General features: G+C 54.9%; 1 protein-coding gene across 1 annotated transcript in view; it reads right to left on the bottom strand.

Moving 5' to 3' along the window:
* The window catches only part of MAN1C1 (mannosidase alpha class 1C member 1), a 131690-nt gene that overhangs the window by 23549 nt on the left and 88470 nt on the right, over nucleotides 1-19671 (bottom strand). The window contains exons 3-5 of the mRNA XM_032622089.1: nucleotides 9984-10099; nucleotides 7514-7594; nucleotides 2903-2997 (exon numbers count right to left, since the gene is read on the bottom strand). Coding sequence (XP_032477980.1) covers nucleotides 2903-2997; nucleotides 7514-7594; nucleotides 9984-10099 — 292 coding nt within the window. The remainder of the gene's footprint in view (nucleotides 1-2902; nucleotides 2998-7513; nucleotides 7595-9983; nucleotides 10100-19671) is intronic.

The raw sequence follows: 19671 nt of genomic DNA, 5'->3' as shown, positions 1-19671 counted from the left end.
GTGAGGCTGGGTGTGTGAGAGAGCCAGTGAGATTGATTCAGCTGCAGAGGCCCTTGGACTGGCCACCTCCCCGCTCCCAGAGTTCAGTGGTCCTGCAGGTCATGGGTCATGGCTGCCCCTGCCTCCGCCTCCCAGGCCTGCCACCAGGGAGGGGGAGCGGTCACACTCACTTGGGGACCACCTCCCTTCAGGGTCCTCCTCAACGGGCAGTTTGGGGACAGGGCCTAATTACTGCCCACCCCCCCACACTAGGGCCCATGTCCGAGCTGCTCACAGCCAGCCCTGCACTGACCAGGGGCAGCAGTGTGGACCCAGCTCCCACCAGCAGGCCCTCTCCAAAGGGAACACTCAGCGCCACGCGGGCTGTATACATCCGACGTTTTCCCTGGTGGAATGCGGAGGCATTTTTAGCAATAGACTCTCTTACCCAGAAAATGAGAGGGAGGTGTTGCCAGGAAATATGCATACACATACATATGTATACAGCACTGGCAACATGCAAACAGCCTAAAAATAAACGCGCTTTCTTAATCAGAAATGTCAGGATCTGCGGGGGATCAGGTCCGGGCTCTGCAGGACACGGGTAAGGTAGGCAACCAGGGCTGCAGCTTGTGGGGCTTGCTTGGAGTCAGGGGGTGCCAATGCGTGGAGGAGGGAGGGGTGCCTGAGCTAAGTGAGGCCTGAGAAGCTGGACCCGGGACAGGGATCCAGAAAGACGGGGTGTTTGTGTCTTGGCTCCAAGACGTCTGGCCGTGTTTCTCCAAGATCAGTGTTGGTGGGAAAGGAATCTGAGCAGGGATCAAAGTGTCAGGGTCTGAGGAGTGAACCCTGGCACCGAGTTGGGGGTTTGATGGGCCCTGAGGGCCCCTTCCTGGCCTGCAGTGAGATTTAAGTGACATCACACCCCAGGAATCCTTTCTGACCACAGAGATGAAGATGAAGAAGGTGAAGATGCTGAGCAGGCCGAGTCCTCCCTTCTTTACAAGGCCCTAGAGGGTGTGACCTCCCCAGGAAGTAAGGGGGGCCTTGGGCACTCCACCTGAGCCCAGGGCCCCTGCCTCCCCTCCCCTGTTGGACTGAGATCCCTGAGATAAGAAATCGCTTCAGGAGATGGAACAGAAAGTCCAGTGTGATGGACATATTACAGCCCTCCCCCCGGGCTCAGGTTGTAGGATGGTCTCAAGAATGGACCCAGAGGGCTCCCTGGGTGCCTGGGGACCGGCACGGGCCTTCTACCAGGTCTCCAGGTCTGCTCCATGCGTCGCAAGGGGGTGGCGGGGCTCCTGCCTGAGGGAGGGCCAGGTGGGTATTGGGAGCAGAGCTTTTGATCTGTAACAAAATGGGTTAAAACCTGGCCCCATTGCCTGTGAGCTAGAAGACCTTGGGCAACGGGCGTAATATAAATACCCACCCTAAAGGCCTGCTGCGAGGAGAGTGCTCTGAGGCGTTGAGCGAAACCCTTAGCATGTGCCAGGTGCAGAGTGATCGCTCGGTAAATGGTACGGACAGCAGTCATCAGGGTCGGTCTCTCGCACTGCACACACTGCCTCACGTGAGCATTTGTTGAAGGAATGAATAAAGAAAGACGGGGACATGGATCCTGCCCTCAAAAGCTCCGGGGCCGATGGGGGAACGTGAAGACTGAGTGGGACAAGGGCCACAGGAAGCAGATAAAGCGCCTGGAGGCCAGGAGAGGCAAGGACACTTGTGGCTTCTGGAGAAGGTGGCATCTGAGCTGGGCTCTGATAGCGAGGGAAATGGTGAGAAATGGCAGCCCAGGGGAGGAAGAGAGCGAGGGAAGGCAAGACAGTGGGGTGCACTGGGGTCTCCAGGAGCAAGATTCATGCTCCTCAGTGGGTCCTAAAGCCGGCTGGCCACTATTCCCCTGACTTTGAGCCCGTCCTTTCCCCTCTGGGTCTCAGTGCCACATCTGGCTCCCACCCTCACAGAGGGAAGCAGCGGGGTAGGTAAGTCCCCGGGGGGCTTTGGAGCGGGACGGAGCTGCGGCCCGGGCCCCACCTGCTCTAGCTGTGTCACCCCGGGTCCCTTCTACTCCGGCTCTGTGACCTGGTGAAAGTCCAGAAAGACTCTAGTTCACACGCCAAACTACGCAACCTATCAGGAGGGGAAACGATGCAAGTGGCCAATAAAAACTAATGTTTTAAAACAGTCGGTAGAAAGAAACATACCAGTGGTTTCTTGACTAGTGGAGTCACAGGTGATTTTCTGGGTCTTATCCAACACTTCTGGTATAATCCACATTTTTTTTGCAATGAGGATTTATTTTTACAGGGAGGAATCACAATAAATATTATTGAAAATGGAGTTGGAAGTCCTGGGCTCATGTCCCGGATGGTCCGTTACTGGCTTATATGACCTCGGCCAGGGTTTTTCCTCCTCGGAATCTGAGCCTCCATGGGCTTGATGCTCCCAGAAGCCCCTCTGGGTTCTGACAGCCCCTCTGGGCTCCTGAGACCCAGCCCTGACAGGGGCTGAGGGGTCAGCAAACCAGGGTCCCTCTGCCCAGGGTCCTGACTCCCCAGCAGCTTTGGGTTCCTGCTTGTGGTGGGAGGTGTGATGTGCCTCCCAGCCCGGGATCCCAGCTGGGAAGGGAGGGCAGTTGGGGCACAGCGGCGGGGCTGTGAGTCACGGCAGTGTTACGAGATGATCACAGAGGAACGGCGGCCCCATCTCCATGCCAGAAAGATCAGGTCTTGCGTGGCCTAAACCCGAGAACCAGGTTTAGTGACCAACGCCAGCTCAGGAGAGCCCCTGGCTGAGGCTAGGTATCACTGTGCCACTGACCCCCGTGATTCCTGCGGTGGCATTCATCCCACCCTGTGTCTCAGTTTCCACGCAGATGCAGCCTAAGCCACAAGTGGGAAACCAGACGGCATCCTACCTTTTGAAGTTCACCACGCCTTTTGGGATTCCCGTGGGGGTATCGAAGGCCGGCAGGAGTTTCTCCCCCAGCTTGATGGCCTTTATTCGGAACACCTGCAAGGAAGGGTAAAAGGGCACTGTGAATCCTGGCGGATAAACCTGCCAAGGCTGCTGGGCCCAGAGTGGGAGGTGCATTAGGCTCTGGGGTCAGTCAGGCCTGGACGTGAACCTGAGTCCATGAATTCCTGGCTCAATTTCCTCTCTCGTTTATAAATCCAGGGCAATACTGCCTTCCTCAGAGGGTTGCTGGAGGAATGAAAATTAGATAATAGTTGTAAAGCCCTTACTGCAGGCCCAGGACTAGGATGAAGGCTCAGTGATTATGCTGTGCTGGGAACACGGAGAGGTCAGGGCAGCGGGTCACCAATGGTCAGTGCCTGCCTGCACGGCGGGGCCAGTGCACCCCAAGCTGAGTGCGTGAGAAACACATTCGGATAGAGTGTAACGAGCATGGGATGGGGAGCTCCCGGCCTTGCTTCCCAGCCTGGCTTCCGTTTGCTTCTCAGCAAACCTCTACCTTCACACCTGTAAACCCAGGGGAAGGGCCTTTCCTCGCTGACATTCGGATTCTGCCCATTGTCCCTATCTTACAGCGGCAAAGGTGAATGGCTAAACCGGTGATGTGATGGTCGGGGAGCCACAGGGAGGTCCCAGGTGTCAGGGCCCTTGCACGAGGCTCTAAGCTCCTCAAACTCTTCTTCTGGTTAATTCAAAAGCATCTGTGACCTTCTGGCTCCTAGGAATTTATTCTAAGGGAATAAATCATCAAGGATGCTGCAAAGACTTAACTTTATGGCTATTTATTCCAGTGTTGTTTAGAATAGTATAGAAAAACTGGAAATACTCTAAATATCAAGCCACAGGGAAGTGGTGAAATGATGGCTTATCCATGCAATGGAATACCATGCAGCCACTGAAGTGATGTTGGAGAAGTTTATTTCATAGCAAAAAACGGTTTATAATCCATTCAGAGAAAACATTTCACAATGGTGTAATTCAACTTTTGTAAAAATTATATACAAATGGATACCTGAGGAAAGGTTGGGAAGACACTGAACTATTAACCACGGTCTTCTCGGAGGACTAGGCTCGTGGGGGATTTTTATTTTCTTCTTTTGGCTTAACTCTATTTTCTGTGCTATTCTTACAATTAAAGCAAACCCACAGGGCTTCCCTGGTGGCGCAGTGGTTGAGAGTCCGCCTGCCGATGCAGGGGACACGGGTTCGTGCCCCGGTCCGGGAGGATCCCACATGCCGCGGAGCGGCTGGGCCCGTGAGCCATGGCCGCTGAGCCTGCACGTCCGGAGCCTGTGCTCCGCAACAGGAGAGGCCACAACAGTGAGAGGCCCACGTACCGCAAAAAAGGAAAAAAAAAAAAAAAGCAAACCCACAATAACATTATTTATTTTTGAAAAGCTGAGAAGCAAGTCCCTAAGCAACCACTCCTGATGGGACAACAAGCGTTTCCTTTCACTTCTGGGGCTCCAGGGAGACTCAGTGTGCTGACTGCCTGCGTGTTGTTGCAAAATGAAGTCTTCTTGAGGTCTCTCCTTCTAACATGTGCAAGTTAAAGGTTCTGAGGCAGCTGTTTGGGGACCGCAGTGGGGAGGAGTTTGTGAACACTACCTGGGCTGTGGATTGGAGGCCTCTGTGGGGCGGGTGTAGTTCTTGTTTAGGAAGGAGGGAGGGTGGGAGGGAGAGGGAAGAATTGCACCTGGGGCCTGGTAGTGATGGGTGACAGAAGATGATAACGTCCAGTGTGACAGTGGGTCCTAGAAGTGGGCACTGGGGCAGCCACAGCAGAATCCTGAGGGAGCTTGTCTAGAATTCAAATTCCAAAGCCTCGAGTCACCCCAGAAGCCACTGGTTTAGCAACAAAAAGGGGCTCTCGTTTGAAGGTCCTGATCTCTTCATTTGCCCCCCGGGGAGGCTGAGCACAGAGGCACGAAGGAACGCAGGAACCCACGGGAACCTGACCCAAGGCTGGGGCTCCAGGCTGCCCTCTGCCTGAGGACGCCAAGCTAACTCCTCTGAAATGCTCCTCTCTGCCAGCAAACCACGTCTCCTTCTTTGGAAGGCCCTGATGCAGGCTGGCATGGCAGGGCCTCAACCATCCCAGGGAGTATGCTGCAGGTGTGACTGGACAGGAGTGGTACCATGCGGAACAGAACACCTGTCCTCCCTATCATTTGGAAATGATGTGTCTTATCTACGTCACTTTTGATCCTTGCAACAGGCTTGTGGGGAAGGTGTTGACCCACTTTGAGGAAAACAAAACTGAGTCTCAGAGAAGCAAGTTGTCCAAGGTTATGGAGCTATTAAGTGGCTCTTTTCCAGGACACCAAGCCACCTCACCAACACAGAGAGAGATGGCCTCAGACAGCCATGGCACGCAATGGGCGGTGGCCACCAGCAAAAATTACATCCTGAGAGTGGAAAGGGCTCTTGACTGGGAGTCAGAGCCCAGGTTCAGATCTCCCCACTTAGCAGCTGTGTGACCCTGCGTGAGCCAGGTACTGTCTCTGAGCCTCATCTGCACAAAGGAACAGTGACGTGTGCCCTGGCTTCTTCAAAAGGGTCTTCTAGAAATCAGATGAGAGGATGTACATTAATGAATATGCTATAAAAACTGTAAAGTGCTTTGCAAATGTCACCTGTGGTTGTTCCTGTTATTCTCGTGGAAGCAGAGTCTCTGTGGGACCCCCCACCTCCCGCCCTACCCAGCAGAGGATCCACCTCCTGCAGGTTCCCTCTGAAGCAAGAAAGGCCTCAGCCCAGGAAGGGGTGTGGGATCTCCTTCACCGTTCATTCCACAAGCACCATGGGAAAGACCCACTCCACAGGCACCCCCTGTATGCGAGATGGAGGATGGAGAGAGGATGGAGGCCTCAGTCTGGTGTGGCCGAGTCCTGGTGATAAGCAGTGATGCTGGGCCAGGTTGAACAAGGTCTAGAACCCAGACCCACCGTGGAAAGACACAGGAGCCTGTGCGACCCGCACTGGCTCCCTTTCCTAAATCTCAGTCTCCGCAGCTGCATGTACGCCAGTCTCTGCGCGGGGAGGTTTTGGGCACGGAGGGGTCAGGGAGGCGTGGCTGGAGGACGGGGCTGCGCCCACAACCCGGAAGCCTGCCTGCCCAGGGGTTCTGAGCCACTCGGGCTCCCCTTGGGCCTTCTGGATACAGGTACTCCTACCACACCCCACTGCCTGGTCTGCCCCCCCAGAAATCGCTGGCCCCACACCCACCCCTGTGAGCCCTGAGCTGCACGGCTCCACCCCCATCCTGGACGGGAGGCTGGGCGGTGCCCGTGCAGAGCACGGCGCCTTTTTCTGCTCCACATCATTTTCCTGTCCTGGGGTTTTCAAATGAAATTCAGGCCTTGGGTGGCGCGCAGGTTTCCCATGGACAATCTTTTGGGGACAAATTGGTACAAGCGGTAATCTCTGCTGAGGAGATTAGGCTTGATGGAGAGGGGCCCTGAGCGGCCGGAGAGATCAAGTGCTCGCCGCCCGCTGCCTCCGCCCGCGTGGCCTCCGCCCATCCGCGCCACTTGCTGGAAGGGAAGCGGCAGGGCTTTCTCTGACAGCAGCGGCAGAGGCTCCCCACCAGCAGGGGGCAGGATAATTATGTCTCCAAGCGGACAGAGCCGCGGCTGTGCCGAGTAGTGCAGCCGCTCTGCGTAGGGGCCACACAACTGACGGGTGCCCCATGCGCTGGGGATTCTGCCAGCCTCCCCCCACATCCTCAGGCTGTGCTTTCCCAGGCGCTCACAAGGGATGAAGTCTCCCATTTCTGTGTTCTCAGGATTCCTTGCAGTGCAGAGAACATGGGCTTTGGAGCCCTTCAGCCCTGGGGCCAAACCCTTTCCCACTCGTCCCATTTCACAAGAGCTCTCTGACCCCTGGGGGTTAGGACCACCCCACTGTGGGGAAGGTATGAGGTCTAGGGGCGGGAGAAGGGACTTGCTCAAGGCCACAGGCAGGTGCCGCGTAGGGATGAGACGCAGGTTTTCTGACTCTGTGCCCAGGGCTCTGCATTCTCGCCGCCCTTCACGGCCCTCCTTCTGGAAGCCAACGCAGTTCGCCTGGGCCGAGTGGCCGGCAGTGGCTGCCCACCTCCCCGGTCGCCCCCTTGAGACCTGGAGCTGGAGTTTGGCTGGTGTCTGGCCCGGGAGCAGAGGGCAAGGGGATGGCTGTGGAGCAGGCCAAGGCCAAAGGGCTCGAGGAGGAAATGGTGAAACAACGGTCTTGGCTTTATCAGTCCTGAGAACCAACATGTGGGAAAACCAGTCCAGCAGCAGCACAAGCCCGGACGGAGCGCAGGTATCGCAGGTGCCCTACGGGGAGCTGTGAGGATGGTGCAGCCCCAACTGCTGCCCTTGGAGAATTTACTAGCAACTGTGCTCCCCTGGGCAGCAAAATTGAAGGAAGAATCTGTGGGTGGCACCATGGAGGTGGGATTCAGATCCCCTTGAATCCCTGTTTCCTCATTGGTAAAATGAGGGGGTGGGATGTTCTCCTAAGCCCTTTCCAGCCTGGATGGTCCAGGGGCTCTGAAAGGCCAACTTACCTCCTCTCCCGTCAGGTAGAAGGCCGAGAGAAGTCCTCCGATGTACCGGATGTTCACTTCGAACAAGGATGCTTCTCCACTCTGCGGGGCAGAAAGACAGTGGGGGCAGTGGGGACATTCGTGAGACGCCCACAGGGCTTTCTGAGGCAGCCAGGCCCTTGAGACAGGTCACACCTGCCACTGCCCCTGCGCCACTGACCTGGCCACACCTGTGCCGGGCTCCAAGCCCTTGCCCAGCGGGCCAGGCTACCTTTCGTGGTGGTTTTCAGAGCAAAAGGTGAGAGGGATCAGCACCTGCTTGGCGGGCAGCTACTGAACATTTACAGACTTCCAAATAAACACTGGGCTTGGCTTCCTTCCCCAGCCTTTGCTGGAGGCCATCAGAGCAAAGTTAGGCCTGGCTACTCTCCAAGGAGCTCAGGAACTTGTGTGGGGAGCTGCTGGCTGAAGCTTAGCCTGAGGAGAGGCAAATCCTCCTCCTGTCTGGCCCCCTCCTCCCCGAGAGAGCCCCCTGGCTTAGCAGGAGGACGGTGTGGTCCTTCTTTGGGGTGACAGGGCAAGTGGAAGGTTCTCACAGGAGGTTCTGAGGCGGAAAGGAGGGGTGCCAGGCAGATCCTAGTAGGCAACCAGCAGTTTCTCAGCCTCAGCTCTGTAGCCCTCAGGGCACACCCACACTTGCCTTAATCACTGTTGTTTTCTTTCTGAAGTGTGGACTGCAAAGCAGGGGTACTGAGGCATCGTGCCGGGGACCAGGTCTGGGTTAAAATCCCACCTGAGTCACTCACTTGGCTTTCGAACTTCGGGCAAGATATTTAGCTTTTCCCTGCCTGAGTTTCTTCATCCCGAGCAGGGTGGATATGAGATCCTGAGTGGGGCAGGAGAGATGCCTGCCCAGTGCCTTCCCAGTGCTGGGCATGGCTTCATAAAGGTGCCTGTTATAAACTCCCTGCCCCGCGAGGGCTCCCCTTGGCATACTTCCCACGTCACGGTCTTTTGTTACTGATGACAGCAGTGGTCATCTTTTTATCTGGGAGAGCTTTTCCATTAACAGAACACCTGCACAGCCAGTCTCTTTTGCCTTACAGTCCTTGGTGAAGGCATCATTCCCACTTTTCAGGTGAGAAAGCCCAGGCTCAGAGAGGTGGAGAGACCCCATCTTGCTTTGTTCCAGGGACACTCCCAATCTGTCCCAGCCTGTGTGAATGTCCCTAGGCTTGCCCAGCCCTGCCACCACCTGGCTCCTCAGGCAGCTGCCTGAGGCCCGCTCTCTACCCACCATCTGCGGAGGGGTCAAGGTGGGCTATGGAGACACTCCTTCCTTCTCCTGCCTCTGATACCGTAGGAAATGGGAGGATTCTGAACTTAGTCGCCTCACACGGACTAGAAGTCATAACAAGCCTCAAAGTCATCACAGTGATGATGGCACCGCTTTATCTGTATTGGACTTCATAGTGTCATAAAATGCTTTTCACAGCCCTCCGTGGTGGTCAGTCCTCACAAGCCTGTGAACTAGGCACTATCATTGTACCATCTTTCGGTTGGGAAAGTAAGGCCCAGGAAGGTTAAATGACTTTCCCCAGGCTGCGAGCTGAGCCAGAGGCTCTCCTGTAGCGTTGCCTTCCCGGACTTGCCCCACTTTGTCTCTCTGCCCTGCTCTGCTCTGACATGGGCCTCTCCAGGAGCAGAGGCCTCCATTCTGCCAGGAGCTGTCCCGGTTCATAGCAGGATCTGTCACTTGTGGAGCCCTAGATGGAGCCCAACAGTGTGTTTTGATGTGACCCTTCCCCCTACCCATCTGTCTCCATGTCTTGCTCCCCCAAACCACCTAAACAGCCTCTCCCTGTGGGGAGCTGAGACCTCCAGGATGGATCTGTTACTTTAGTCTGGGCTGAGAGATCAGTGGGAGAGGCATCTGGTATTTAAGGCTTTTGTACCATCCGTATACATGTGCATCCCCGCCCCAAGGCCCTGGTCCCCGACCAGGGATGCCTGCAAGGGTAGAAACCAAGAGGGCCCCAAGCCTGGTCATGGCCTCAAGCCGGACAGCTCCCCCTGCCCCTCTCACTCTCAAGAGGGCAGCACGGGGGTGGATGGGGACCTCTAGGTTAGGGCAGCTCCAAACAGATAACCACTTCTCCCTTCCCAGAGTCGCTTCCCCTGTTGCTGCTGTTCTGTCTGACAGAGTCAGTCCCAGAAGGGGCTTCCTGGGTGGGAGCAATGTGCCTGGCACCCTAGGGAGGGCAAGAATGGCTGTCTTCCACCCCAGGGAGTTCCGGCTGGTAAATACTCATGGGCCGGCCAGGGCTGGGGGGACATCCCCCACCTCGAGGCTGGTCTGAGGAGAGGGGCCTTGGCACAGGGTGCATGGAACCCTGCTTCCAAGAATGCTCTGCTGGGCAGCCTGGGAGGAGCGAGTCACTGACCTCTCGGGCCCCTTCTGGCTCTAATACCCTGGAGGTCTTTGACTCACCACGTTCAGGTGGAAGCTCTCTTCCACCCAGGCCTTGGCCTCCTGGAACTCCTCCTTCAGCTCCATGAGGTAGAGGGTGTCGAGGGAATCAATGACCGTTGCCCCACTGAGGCCTCCTGCAGGCACAGAGGATGGGTCAATCTCGTCCTTTCCACCCCAGTCACACAAGCCACCATTCCCCGGGCCTCCTCGAAATGCCTGGGCAGGCTCCCAGGCACGATCCAGGGAGACTCCAGGGCCACCAGCCTTTGAAGGCACGTCCAGGACCCAGAGTCCCCCCATGGGCTGCTTCTTCCTCAGGGCAGCAGAGAGAGTGTGGCGGGGCGGGGGGGTGGTTGGAGAGACTGAGTTCAAGGGATGAGCTGCTTCCCAGACCTTGGTCCACTCTTACGTCTGCCAGCAAGTCAACCATCAGGGCCAGCTGGGCGCCCACCACTTCTCTGTCATGCTGGGGGTGGCGGGTGGGCGGGTGAACCGGCATTTGGTCCACAAAATCTTAACAAATGTGCCAGTCCGCTGACGCTTCAATGCCATTCTTTATTTTATTCTAAGAACAAAAAGATGTTCATAAATATTTACCCAGGAAGGTATTTATTGCCGTATCATATATAATAGGTAAAAGTTGGGAAAAAACCCTCCAAGTCCAATAATAGGAGAGTAGTTATACAAATTGTGGCTCATGTATAAAACAGGACACTATGCAGACATTCACACAACTGAGAAGGACCTATGTTAGTTGGGGAGATACGCATGGGATCTGTTAAGGTAAAAAAAAGTAGATTGCAAAAAAAAAAAAAAAAGCACAATATAATTTCTTTACTGTTTGCCAATGTGGCTGAGCCTGAACAGAATCAAGTCTGGCAGGAGGTGATTCAGTGGTTACTGCTGAGTGCTGGGATCACAGGTGCTTTTTGATTTCTTCAGCTCATGGATTTTTTTTTTTTTTTTGCGGTACGTGGGCCTCTCACTGTTGTGGCCTCTCCCGTTGTGGAGCACAGCCTCCGGATGCGCAGGCTCAGCGGCCATGGCTCACGGGCCCAGCCGCTCTGCGGCACGTGGGATCTTCCCGGACCGGGGCACGAACCCGTGTCCGCTGCATCGGCAGGCGGACTCTCAACCACTGCGCCACCAGGGAAGCCCCATGGATTATTTTTATAACCAGAAATTTATTTCTGTTTAAAAAAAAAAAAACGGAAAGACAGTTTGGACAAAGAAACTAAACAAGTGCACAAACCAAAGATTCCGTGGCCACTCTTGCTCTAGGCCAGTGGGTACACAAAGCGTGAGCTTTGAGGCCTGGCCCCTGCCACTGGGGCCTTAGACTCTTGTCCCGGGAGTAAAGGCTGAGAAAATTGTGCAGTTTTCCACATCACAGACTGGACAGCAGAGCGATGAGGAAGAACCTCCCACATGGGACAACCAGAGCCTGCCTTCTAGAGGATGGTAAAGGAAGAAATGAGGGAGAAAGAGATGTGCCTGGGGCCATCTGGGGGGCTTCCTGGAAGAGGTGGTGGCCTCCCATCAACTCCTTACAACTCTAGTCATCGCAGGCAGCAGCAATTTCCTTTCGGGACTAGAGGGTAACTTCAGAAGAGTAATTGTTCCTTCCATGTCCTCCTTGCAGAGGCTCAAAGCACTGAGACTCACAGCCTCCACCTTCCCCCAGCGGACACTAGAGCTCCCTGACAGGTGCTGAGCCCCACTCGAGTCTGAAGTACGGCTTTGCGGGCACTCCTGCATTCAGAGCTAGCGTCTAATCTCCTTCGTTAGTGCTTCCTTAACTGCTCACTTGTGTTGACTCCGCAGGCAGAGAATCCTTGTGAAACTCAAACACTTAACCACCTCTCTAGGCTGGGCAAGGTCAGATAAAGGGCACGGCTTGGAAAAGGATGGGAGGGAGATCCGGGAGAAGTTGAGAGAAAGTTAAGTCTGGAGGTTAAAGACACATTTCCAGAAGGGAGGGTTTGCAAGGAAGAGTGGAGGGAGGGGAGGGCTGGGGGATGCAGGCGTTTCCCAATCCAGAGACATGTGTCCTGGGACGGCTTCGGCTTTTGAGTTGAAGTGAATTTCCAGAATGTCAACCCCTCCTACACTTAAGGATTAGTAGGAAAACACTCAAAGCCAAACCAAGTTGGTCTTTTTCTGGTTTATCCTGGCTGCTTCCCCTGTAGGTGTCCAAGGCTGAGCACGGTTCGTGGCAACTCTTTACCCTCCTGAGGTGCTCAGGCCTTGGGACCCAGATGGGCCACACATGACCAGAGAGGGACTGAGACATGCCCAGGCCAAAGGGCACGGGTCTGGGGTCCACACTCCTGGCTCTGATGCCAGGGTCCCTCCCTGTTAACCACAGGGCCTCCACCTGACTTCTTAAGGGCCTGGAGGGATTTTTGAGATGCGCTGCCTCACCCCTAGATTTCATAGATGAGGACCCCAGAGAGGTCCCGCCCAAGATTAGCCCAAGGGAGGAATGGAGCCCCAGGCCGGGCCACGTGTAGTGTGTTTTCCACAAGAGGGCCTCTCAATTCCCTGGGAAAACAATTTCGGATCTGCTTGCTAAGTCCCCCTCCCCTGCGGGGGCAGGAGGCTGCTCTGACGTGAAGAGAAGAGAAGCCCAAGCTGTGTGTCCTTCAAGGTCAAGGGAGAGGCAGCCCAGAGTACCCGATTTCTGGATCCTGCCCCGGGCTGCCTGGTGTTTTCACCCCACAGGCCCTCCGTCTCCTGGGCCAACCCTGAGTCCCGAGGCCCCAGGGCCTTGGCTGGGCCGGGAGGGCAGCCAGGGCTCCTCGTGACCGGCTGTCCTTCCCGAACACGCCCGAGGCAGCCGGCTGAGGAGGCAACTCGCTAAAAGATTTGTTGGCAAGGTTCTGCCCCTGCTCTCGGGTGTCCAAGTCCTCCTGCCTCTCCGCTCCCACCTACCACACAGCTGGGCTGCAGGCCAGCAAGGCACTTACTGGAAAGCTTTCCGTTTCAGGCCAGAGGTTACCTGGCGGCCAGGCCAGGCAGGAGAGAAGGCCCTATCCCGAATTCAACTCTATCTGCACCCACAGCCGACCTGGGGCAGCTCCCCAGGGAAAAAGACAGCCGCCTATTCAGTCAGCAGGCCCACAACTTGTATGTAAAGAGCCAGTGGGCCACAAAGAGTCAGGTGGCCAGCTTGGAAGCTTCCCTGGGCCTGGGCAGCCCACTCTCCTGGGTGGCCCACCCTCCCGGCTCTAGCTCTGAACTGTTGCTGTTCGCAAAGGCCCCTGCTGGCTCCCCTTCCTGTGTTCTTCTGTTAAAAGAACACAGCTCTGGGTTCACATCCCAGCCTGGGCCAGCAACCCATCTGCTCTAAGTGTCAAAGTTCTCATCTGTAAAATGAGGTGAAGACCACTGGGCTGGGGTACTACGGAGCCACTGAAGGTTCCTGAGCTGGGACAAAGGTATCATATACTGCCCAGCCTAAAGACACCTGATAAAGACATCTGTACATGCCTGGCACGGTGTAAGTGCTTGACAAATCAGTTCATTGTTCTTATTTCTGGGGTCCCTTAGCTCACCTTGAAACACTGGCCTGGCCAGGGAGATGTGGGTTCAAATCCTGGCTCCGCTATGTATTAGCTATGTGCAGGGCAAGTCACCGTACCTCACTGAGCCTCATTTTTCTCATCTGAAAAAATGGAGATTACAGTAGGACCAACCTCGTAAGGCTGCTGGGAGGGTTAAGTGGGGGTGGTGGATGGAAAGGAGTTGGCATGGTGTTGGGTACACATGAGCTGGTCCCCACAAACAGAAGTGTGGCCCTCCTTGTCCCCAGCTGGCCCTGGGCAGCCCCACCACAAAGTCTTCTGGGGTCACTGGAGCCTTGTGACACTCCTGTATTACTGGCCTCTCACCACCCTGTTGGGCAGTGTAGGCACAAGACGCGGCTTGCAAGAGCCTTGACCCAACTTAAAGGAAAAGTGTCATATGGGTCCCACCTGTGTCTGCTGCTTCCCACCCCTGACCTGGGTGTACACCTGCCTCCAAAAGGGTCTACCTACCTCCTGGACCCCTTCCTTCCCCTCTGATTCACCCTGTATCTTGTCGCTTGATCTGTCTCCCGAAAACCAGATCCACTGTGTCCATCCCCAGCTCAGGAACCTGCAGTGGCTTCACAGTACAACCATACAATAAAGAGTTGTGCGTGCGTGCCTGTGTGTGTGTGTGTGTGTGTGTGTGTGTGCGCGCGCGCGCGTAAAGTCTTTTGGGTCTGAATCCAAAGGATCTGGCTAATATCTCGCATCAAGCTCTGCTTCCTGGACACAGGCTGCATCCTCTGGCCTTCCTACCTTTGCATGTGTGGTCTCCTCTGACAAGAAAGCTTTTCTGTGCCTCTGGGCAAAGCCTACACCTTCTTCAAGGTCACCTCCCACTGGCAGCCTTCCCTGATTGCACCCAGACAACCTCCTCCTGCCCAGAGAGCTCCCGAAGCACTTTCTTGGGCTTCCGACTCAGGCACCCTCCATTCCCGCCCTGCACTGTGGGGCTCTGTCTCGCCCCCTGACTAGACCACGAGATCCTTGAGGCTCATGCTTCTCTCACACCCCTTCCCTGCCTTGTCTCCAAGCAGCCCCAAAGGCCAGAGCTCCCAACCCTAATGGGCCCCTCCCTATTCCCTGCAGCTTCAGCACACTCCCCGACTTTTGTGACTCTTCTACAAACTTTGCTAGGAGTTGCCTTCCCCATTCCACCTGCTCATGAGGGGTCCAGAGCCTGCCCAGTGCCTCCTCACCCAGGAAGCCACTGTGATCCTCACCCCACAGCCTGCATGAAGTCTCACCCTCCCCGAGAAGTCTTCCCCAGCCCTTCACGGTCCACCTCCCATGCCTGTACTCTGTGTACCCCCATCGCCACGACACGTGCTGCTTTCTCATCACTCTAAAGGGTTCGTCAATTTACTGCCCCGTCCTCCGAAATGGCAGGGGCGCAGTCTGCAGCAGAGTTGTCTCCACGCTCGAGAGACGGCTGCCAGTGGGGGTGGGCAGGCTGGAGGGCAGGAGGCCAGCTGGCCCGTCTCGGGCACCTGCGCCGACACCTTGGCACCACGCTCACTCTGTGCTGGATCTGCCTTCAGGACGCCGCTCTTCCTCGTGCTTCTCCTTTTCACCCTGTGGGTGCTCCTTCCCAGTTTCATTTGCTGATTCTTCCTCATCACCAGGCCTCTAAAGACCGGGGTGCCTGGGGCTCCATCCTTGGGCCTCTTCTCTGTCCACCTTCCTTCCTTTAGTGATTCAATCTGGTCTCACAGCTTAAATACCATCCACATGCTGATGGTTCCCAGATTTAAATTTCCAGCCAGGACCTTGACCTCGGGAGCCCAGACTCGCTCTCCAATAACTCCTTACTCACATTTCGGAGGTCCACACACATCTCACCTTTAACTCGTCTGAAAGCAAATCCTGCGCCTCCCTCCAAACCTGCCCCTCCCACAGTCTTCCCACCTCGGCGAATGCCAGCCCCCTCCTCCCAAGAGCTGTGGCCCCAAGCCCTTGACTTTGCGTCTCTCGCCCCCACATCTGGTCCCACAGCAAATCCTGGCGGCTCTGTTTTCACAAGGGTTCCAGCTGCCACTCACTCCTCACCTCCTCTGGGCTACCGCCTTCAGAAATGCAAGTCCTATCATGCCGTTCCTCTGCTCAAAACCCTCCCAGGGCTCCCCCTTGCCTCGGAGGCTGTGACCTGGCCCTGGCCTCCTCTCCCTGCCTGGCTTCTCTCCCTCCACTCCAGTTCCTTGCGGCTGCTGGCGCCCTCCAAGCCTTAGAGTCTTGGCCTTGGCACTTGCGATCGCTCTGCTGAAATAGCACCCCCATCGCCCTTCCTGTTCCCTCTTTATTTTTCCCCAGTGCCTTTATTCCTAGCAACGTTACACATGGGTCTGCTTCCCTATTTACTGTCTTCCTGATGGAGCATAAAACTCCGGGTGGGGAGAGCTCTGTTTTGTGCACTGCTGCCCTCCACTGCCTAGAACACTTTCCTGCCCATCACAGGTACACGACAAGTATTTGGGAATAAAGGGCCCCCTCCTCCTGGGCAGGGAAGGCTTCGAGGGGACCGTGGCTCATTCATATCTCTCAGTGCCTGGCTATAGTCTGGCACCCAGAGGCATTAAGGTCAACGTGTCAGGTGAACAGACTGAGCCTACTGCCCGGGTATCTTCCGTGACCACCCAGGTGACCAGCGCAGCTCAACTGTCTGCTCTAGGGGTTGGTGCCCATAGACAGAGGAGACCCTCCCAGCAGGCTGTGGCCACATCGGCCAGGGTGGCTGAGTGTGTCCATACCAGTGCCCTGCACAGAGCTGTCACGCGTGTCAGGCTCTACAAGGGAATGGACCCCAGGCTCTTATAACCTCCTCCCCTGGGGGCTGCCTGGCCAGGAACCACCCTGCCCTGCTGGACTGTGGTTTGTATCCCCTCTCCTGACTCTGCCATGTTAATGATGATGAGGTTTTTATGTGACATTATATTAGCAAAGAGAAATGGGTCAGGCTGGAAAACATAAGCTCCAGGAAGAACGTTTAGATAGAAACAAAAATCACCCAAGGCGTAGCCTATTACCACAGTATCCCCAGAGCCAAATACTAATGGTTGGATTTAATTTGAGGATATAATCCACAGAGACTTTTCTTAATCTGTAAAGAAAACAACACAAGTGTTTTTCTCAGCTTCCAAAGAAACCAATATGGCTGTGGGGCAGGTCACAGTTCCCAAAGATGGATGCCACAGGATATCCCATCCCACAAGAGGACCTCTTTCCACACTCCTCTCCTTGAACCTGGGTGGAGATTTGTGACTACCTGGAATAACAAAATAAAGCAAAATGGATGATTTGCTAGTTCCCAGGCCCAGACCTTAAGAAACAGGCAGTTTCTACTTCCTGTCTCTTGGAATGCCGGCTCTTGGGACCAGCCGCCATACTGTGAGGAAGCCCAAGGTAGCCCACAAGGAGAGAATAGATGGAGAAGCCATACGTATGTTTTCTGACTGATAACCCATTTGCGGTTCCAGCCAACAGTCTGCAACAATTCCAGACATGTGAATGAAAAAGCTTCCAGAAGTTTCCAGCTGTCAAGTCACCCTCAGCCGTCAAGCCTTCCCAGGTCAGGGCCCATATATCCTGGCAGAGAAGCTGTCCCCACTGTGACCTTTCTGAATTCCTAGCCCCCTGGATCTGTGAGCATAATAAAATAATTGTTTTAAGCCAGTAAGTTTTGGAGTAATTTGTTATGCAGCAGTAGCAGCTGGAATGTTCTGCCACATGGGTTTCTATAAAGATGAACTAAAGCGATATCCCCACTACCCCAAAGTACATTGTTTAAAACCACATCAGGTCTTCTGGCTGCATAAAATCTTTTTAGGGATTAGGACCTCTCCATTTTTATCAGGTCTGGGTTATCTGTTTGTTTGTTTTCCAATAGGAATATTTTCCCTGAATCTTTCCGTGATGGTTATTTCCTGGATCACATAAAGTTGTGCTGAGGGGCTGAGTGTTTCCAGAAAAAGGTTTCTTGGTGCCTCCAGAAGGACTAAAGATATTTTTTACAAACTATTCTTGGAACCCAACAGAATGCTCTTACTAGAGGCTGATTAATAAAAGGTGATCAGGTCTGACCATGTCACTGCCCTTAGAAAAAGCCCTCAAAGCCTCCTGTTCTCCAAGTTCAAAGTCCTGGGCACAGTATGCAGGGTGCCTGCGGTCCAGGCCTTGGCAACCTCTCTAGTCTCACCTCCCTCCTGCTCTCTTTGCATGCAATGCTCTACCCAGAGCAGACCACTAGCAGCTCCCTAAACACCCTGCAGTGTCTGCTGATGCAAGAGCATTGTGTCTCCTCTCAAATGTTCCAGGGCCACAAGCAGAGCTGACCACTCCCTCCTCTGCAAGCCTGCCCTGCTCTGCTGCAGGCGCTCCGTCGTGGCACTGTTCGCACTGCACCGTACATCTTTGCCTGTGAATCTCAAAGGGCAGTGCTGGCTCGGACTCTTCCCAGGAGCCGTACCATCCATCCCCAGGCCAGGTGCTGAGAAGGCAAGAACAAATGGCTGTTGAATGAATAAACGACTGGTGGAAATGCCCACAGCGCTTTCTCAGGGATTTCCAAACACTTTACAAGGCCTCTTGGCCTCGGAGAAAACATATCACTCAGAGCAGTGGCCAGCTATCCAAGGAAAACACTGTCAGAGGAATAAGATGGACAGCTGCAGACGTCAGGGCCCTGGTGGAACTAATGGCTTCCTCCACTCTTCCCAAACAGATGCCACGCTTTCCTGCCACAGCCGGATGGAGAATGTTTGCTGTGGTCGAGCGCTGGATGAGGTTCACTGTGACGAATGGCCTGACACGGTTCACTGAAGCAGTCTACCGGACAGGGTTCCTCGTTAGAAAACGAGGTATGTTTAAAAATGTTAACGTTTTGTTTGTTTTTAAAGAAGAGCTGAGGGTGCAGTCTGACCTGGAAACTGGTATTCAAAAAAATTCCCTGCGACCGCGCTGTGTAGCAAGCTCTGAAGTGCTTTTATCTCAGAGCATCTCTGAGAGAAGAAAAGGCAGATGGAGAAATTAGTACCGAGGATCCTCCAAAGTCACACAGCAGCTCAGGGCAGAGCTGTAACCAGACACCACCTTCCAGACCATTTGACCTTATGGGTTTGGTTATCCCAGCTTCATCCCTTCCCAGCTGTGTGATCTTGGGCAACTGACTTGACATCTCTGGGCCTCAGAAAAATTGGACAATGGGGTCTCCTTTTCAGAAAGGTGTGGCCAGTTCAGATGAATGTATACAAAGAGCTCTCAGCAGGCACGCAGTACAAGAGAACTTGATACACCCAGCACAGAGTAGGTGCTCAATGCACGGGTCTGTTACCATAAGGCTCATTTCCAGCAGAGGAAGGCAAAGCTAGGATCCCTTGCAGATTAGGCGGGCAGGAGGTATGGGATCTCAGGAAGTCGGGACCAAGCTGGGCAGGCACTGTGATTTTTTTTTTTTTTCTTTTCCGGTACGCGGGCCTCTCACTGCCGTGGCCTCTCCCGTTGCGGAGCACAGGCTCCAGACGCGCAGGCCCAGCGGCCATGGCCCACGGGCCTAGCCACTCTGCGGCATGCGGGATCCTCCCTGACCGGGGCACGAACCCCTGTCCCCTGCATCGGCAGGCGGACTCTCAACCACTGCGCCACCAGGGAAGCCCACTGTGATATTTTTAACACACTTCTTGCCTCAGTGGGAAGAAGAGCAAAGGCCGGAGCCCTGGCTGCTCGCCCCAAGAGACACTAAATCCAACTGCTGCTATGGGAAGCTCCTGAGGGCAGACCCAGAGTCCCTCCATACTCTGGCTTCTACCTGCAAATTAGATAATTGCCCAGTACTATCCCTCTACTTCCATGGGAAGGGTAAACATCCCTGTCCCATCAACCTTGGTCTTGTCCATGTAACCTGCTTTGGCCTCATGGTGGGTAGGGAATTAAAACTGGCTCTGACTTTAGGCTTAGCCATGAGACTTGCCAATGGGATTAGTGGATGTGACCTGAACAGAGGTTTGAAATAAGCTTGCATGGGGGGGGGGGGTTGCCCTCCTGTGTGTCCACCTTTCACCTGGAGAAGAGCAAGTCTAAAATAGGCATGAAGATCCATGAAGGATGAGAGATAGGTGGAGCAGACCTGGACCCGCTGAGCA

Source organism: Phocoena sinus, chromosome 1, assembly GCF_008692025.1.
Source record: "Phocoena sinus isolate mPhoSin1 chromosome 1, mPhoSin1.pri, whole genome shotgun sequence".
NCBI lineage: Eukaryota > Metazoa > Chordata > Mammalia > Artiodactyla > Phocoenidae > Phocoena > Phocoena sinus.
The sequence above is the reverse complement of the archived record's forward strand: the minus strand, read 5'-3'. Positions and strand labels throughout refer to the sequence as shown.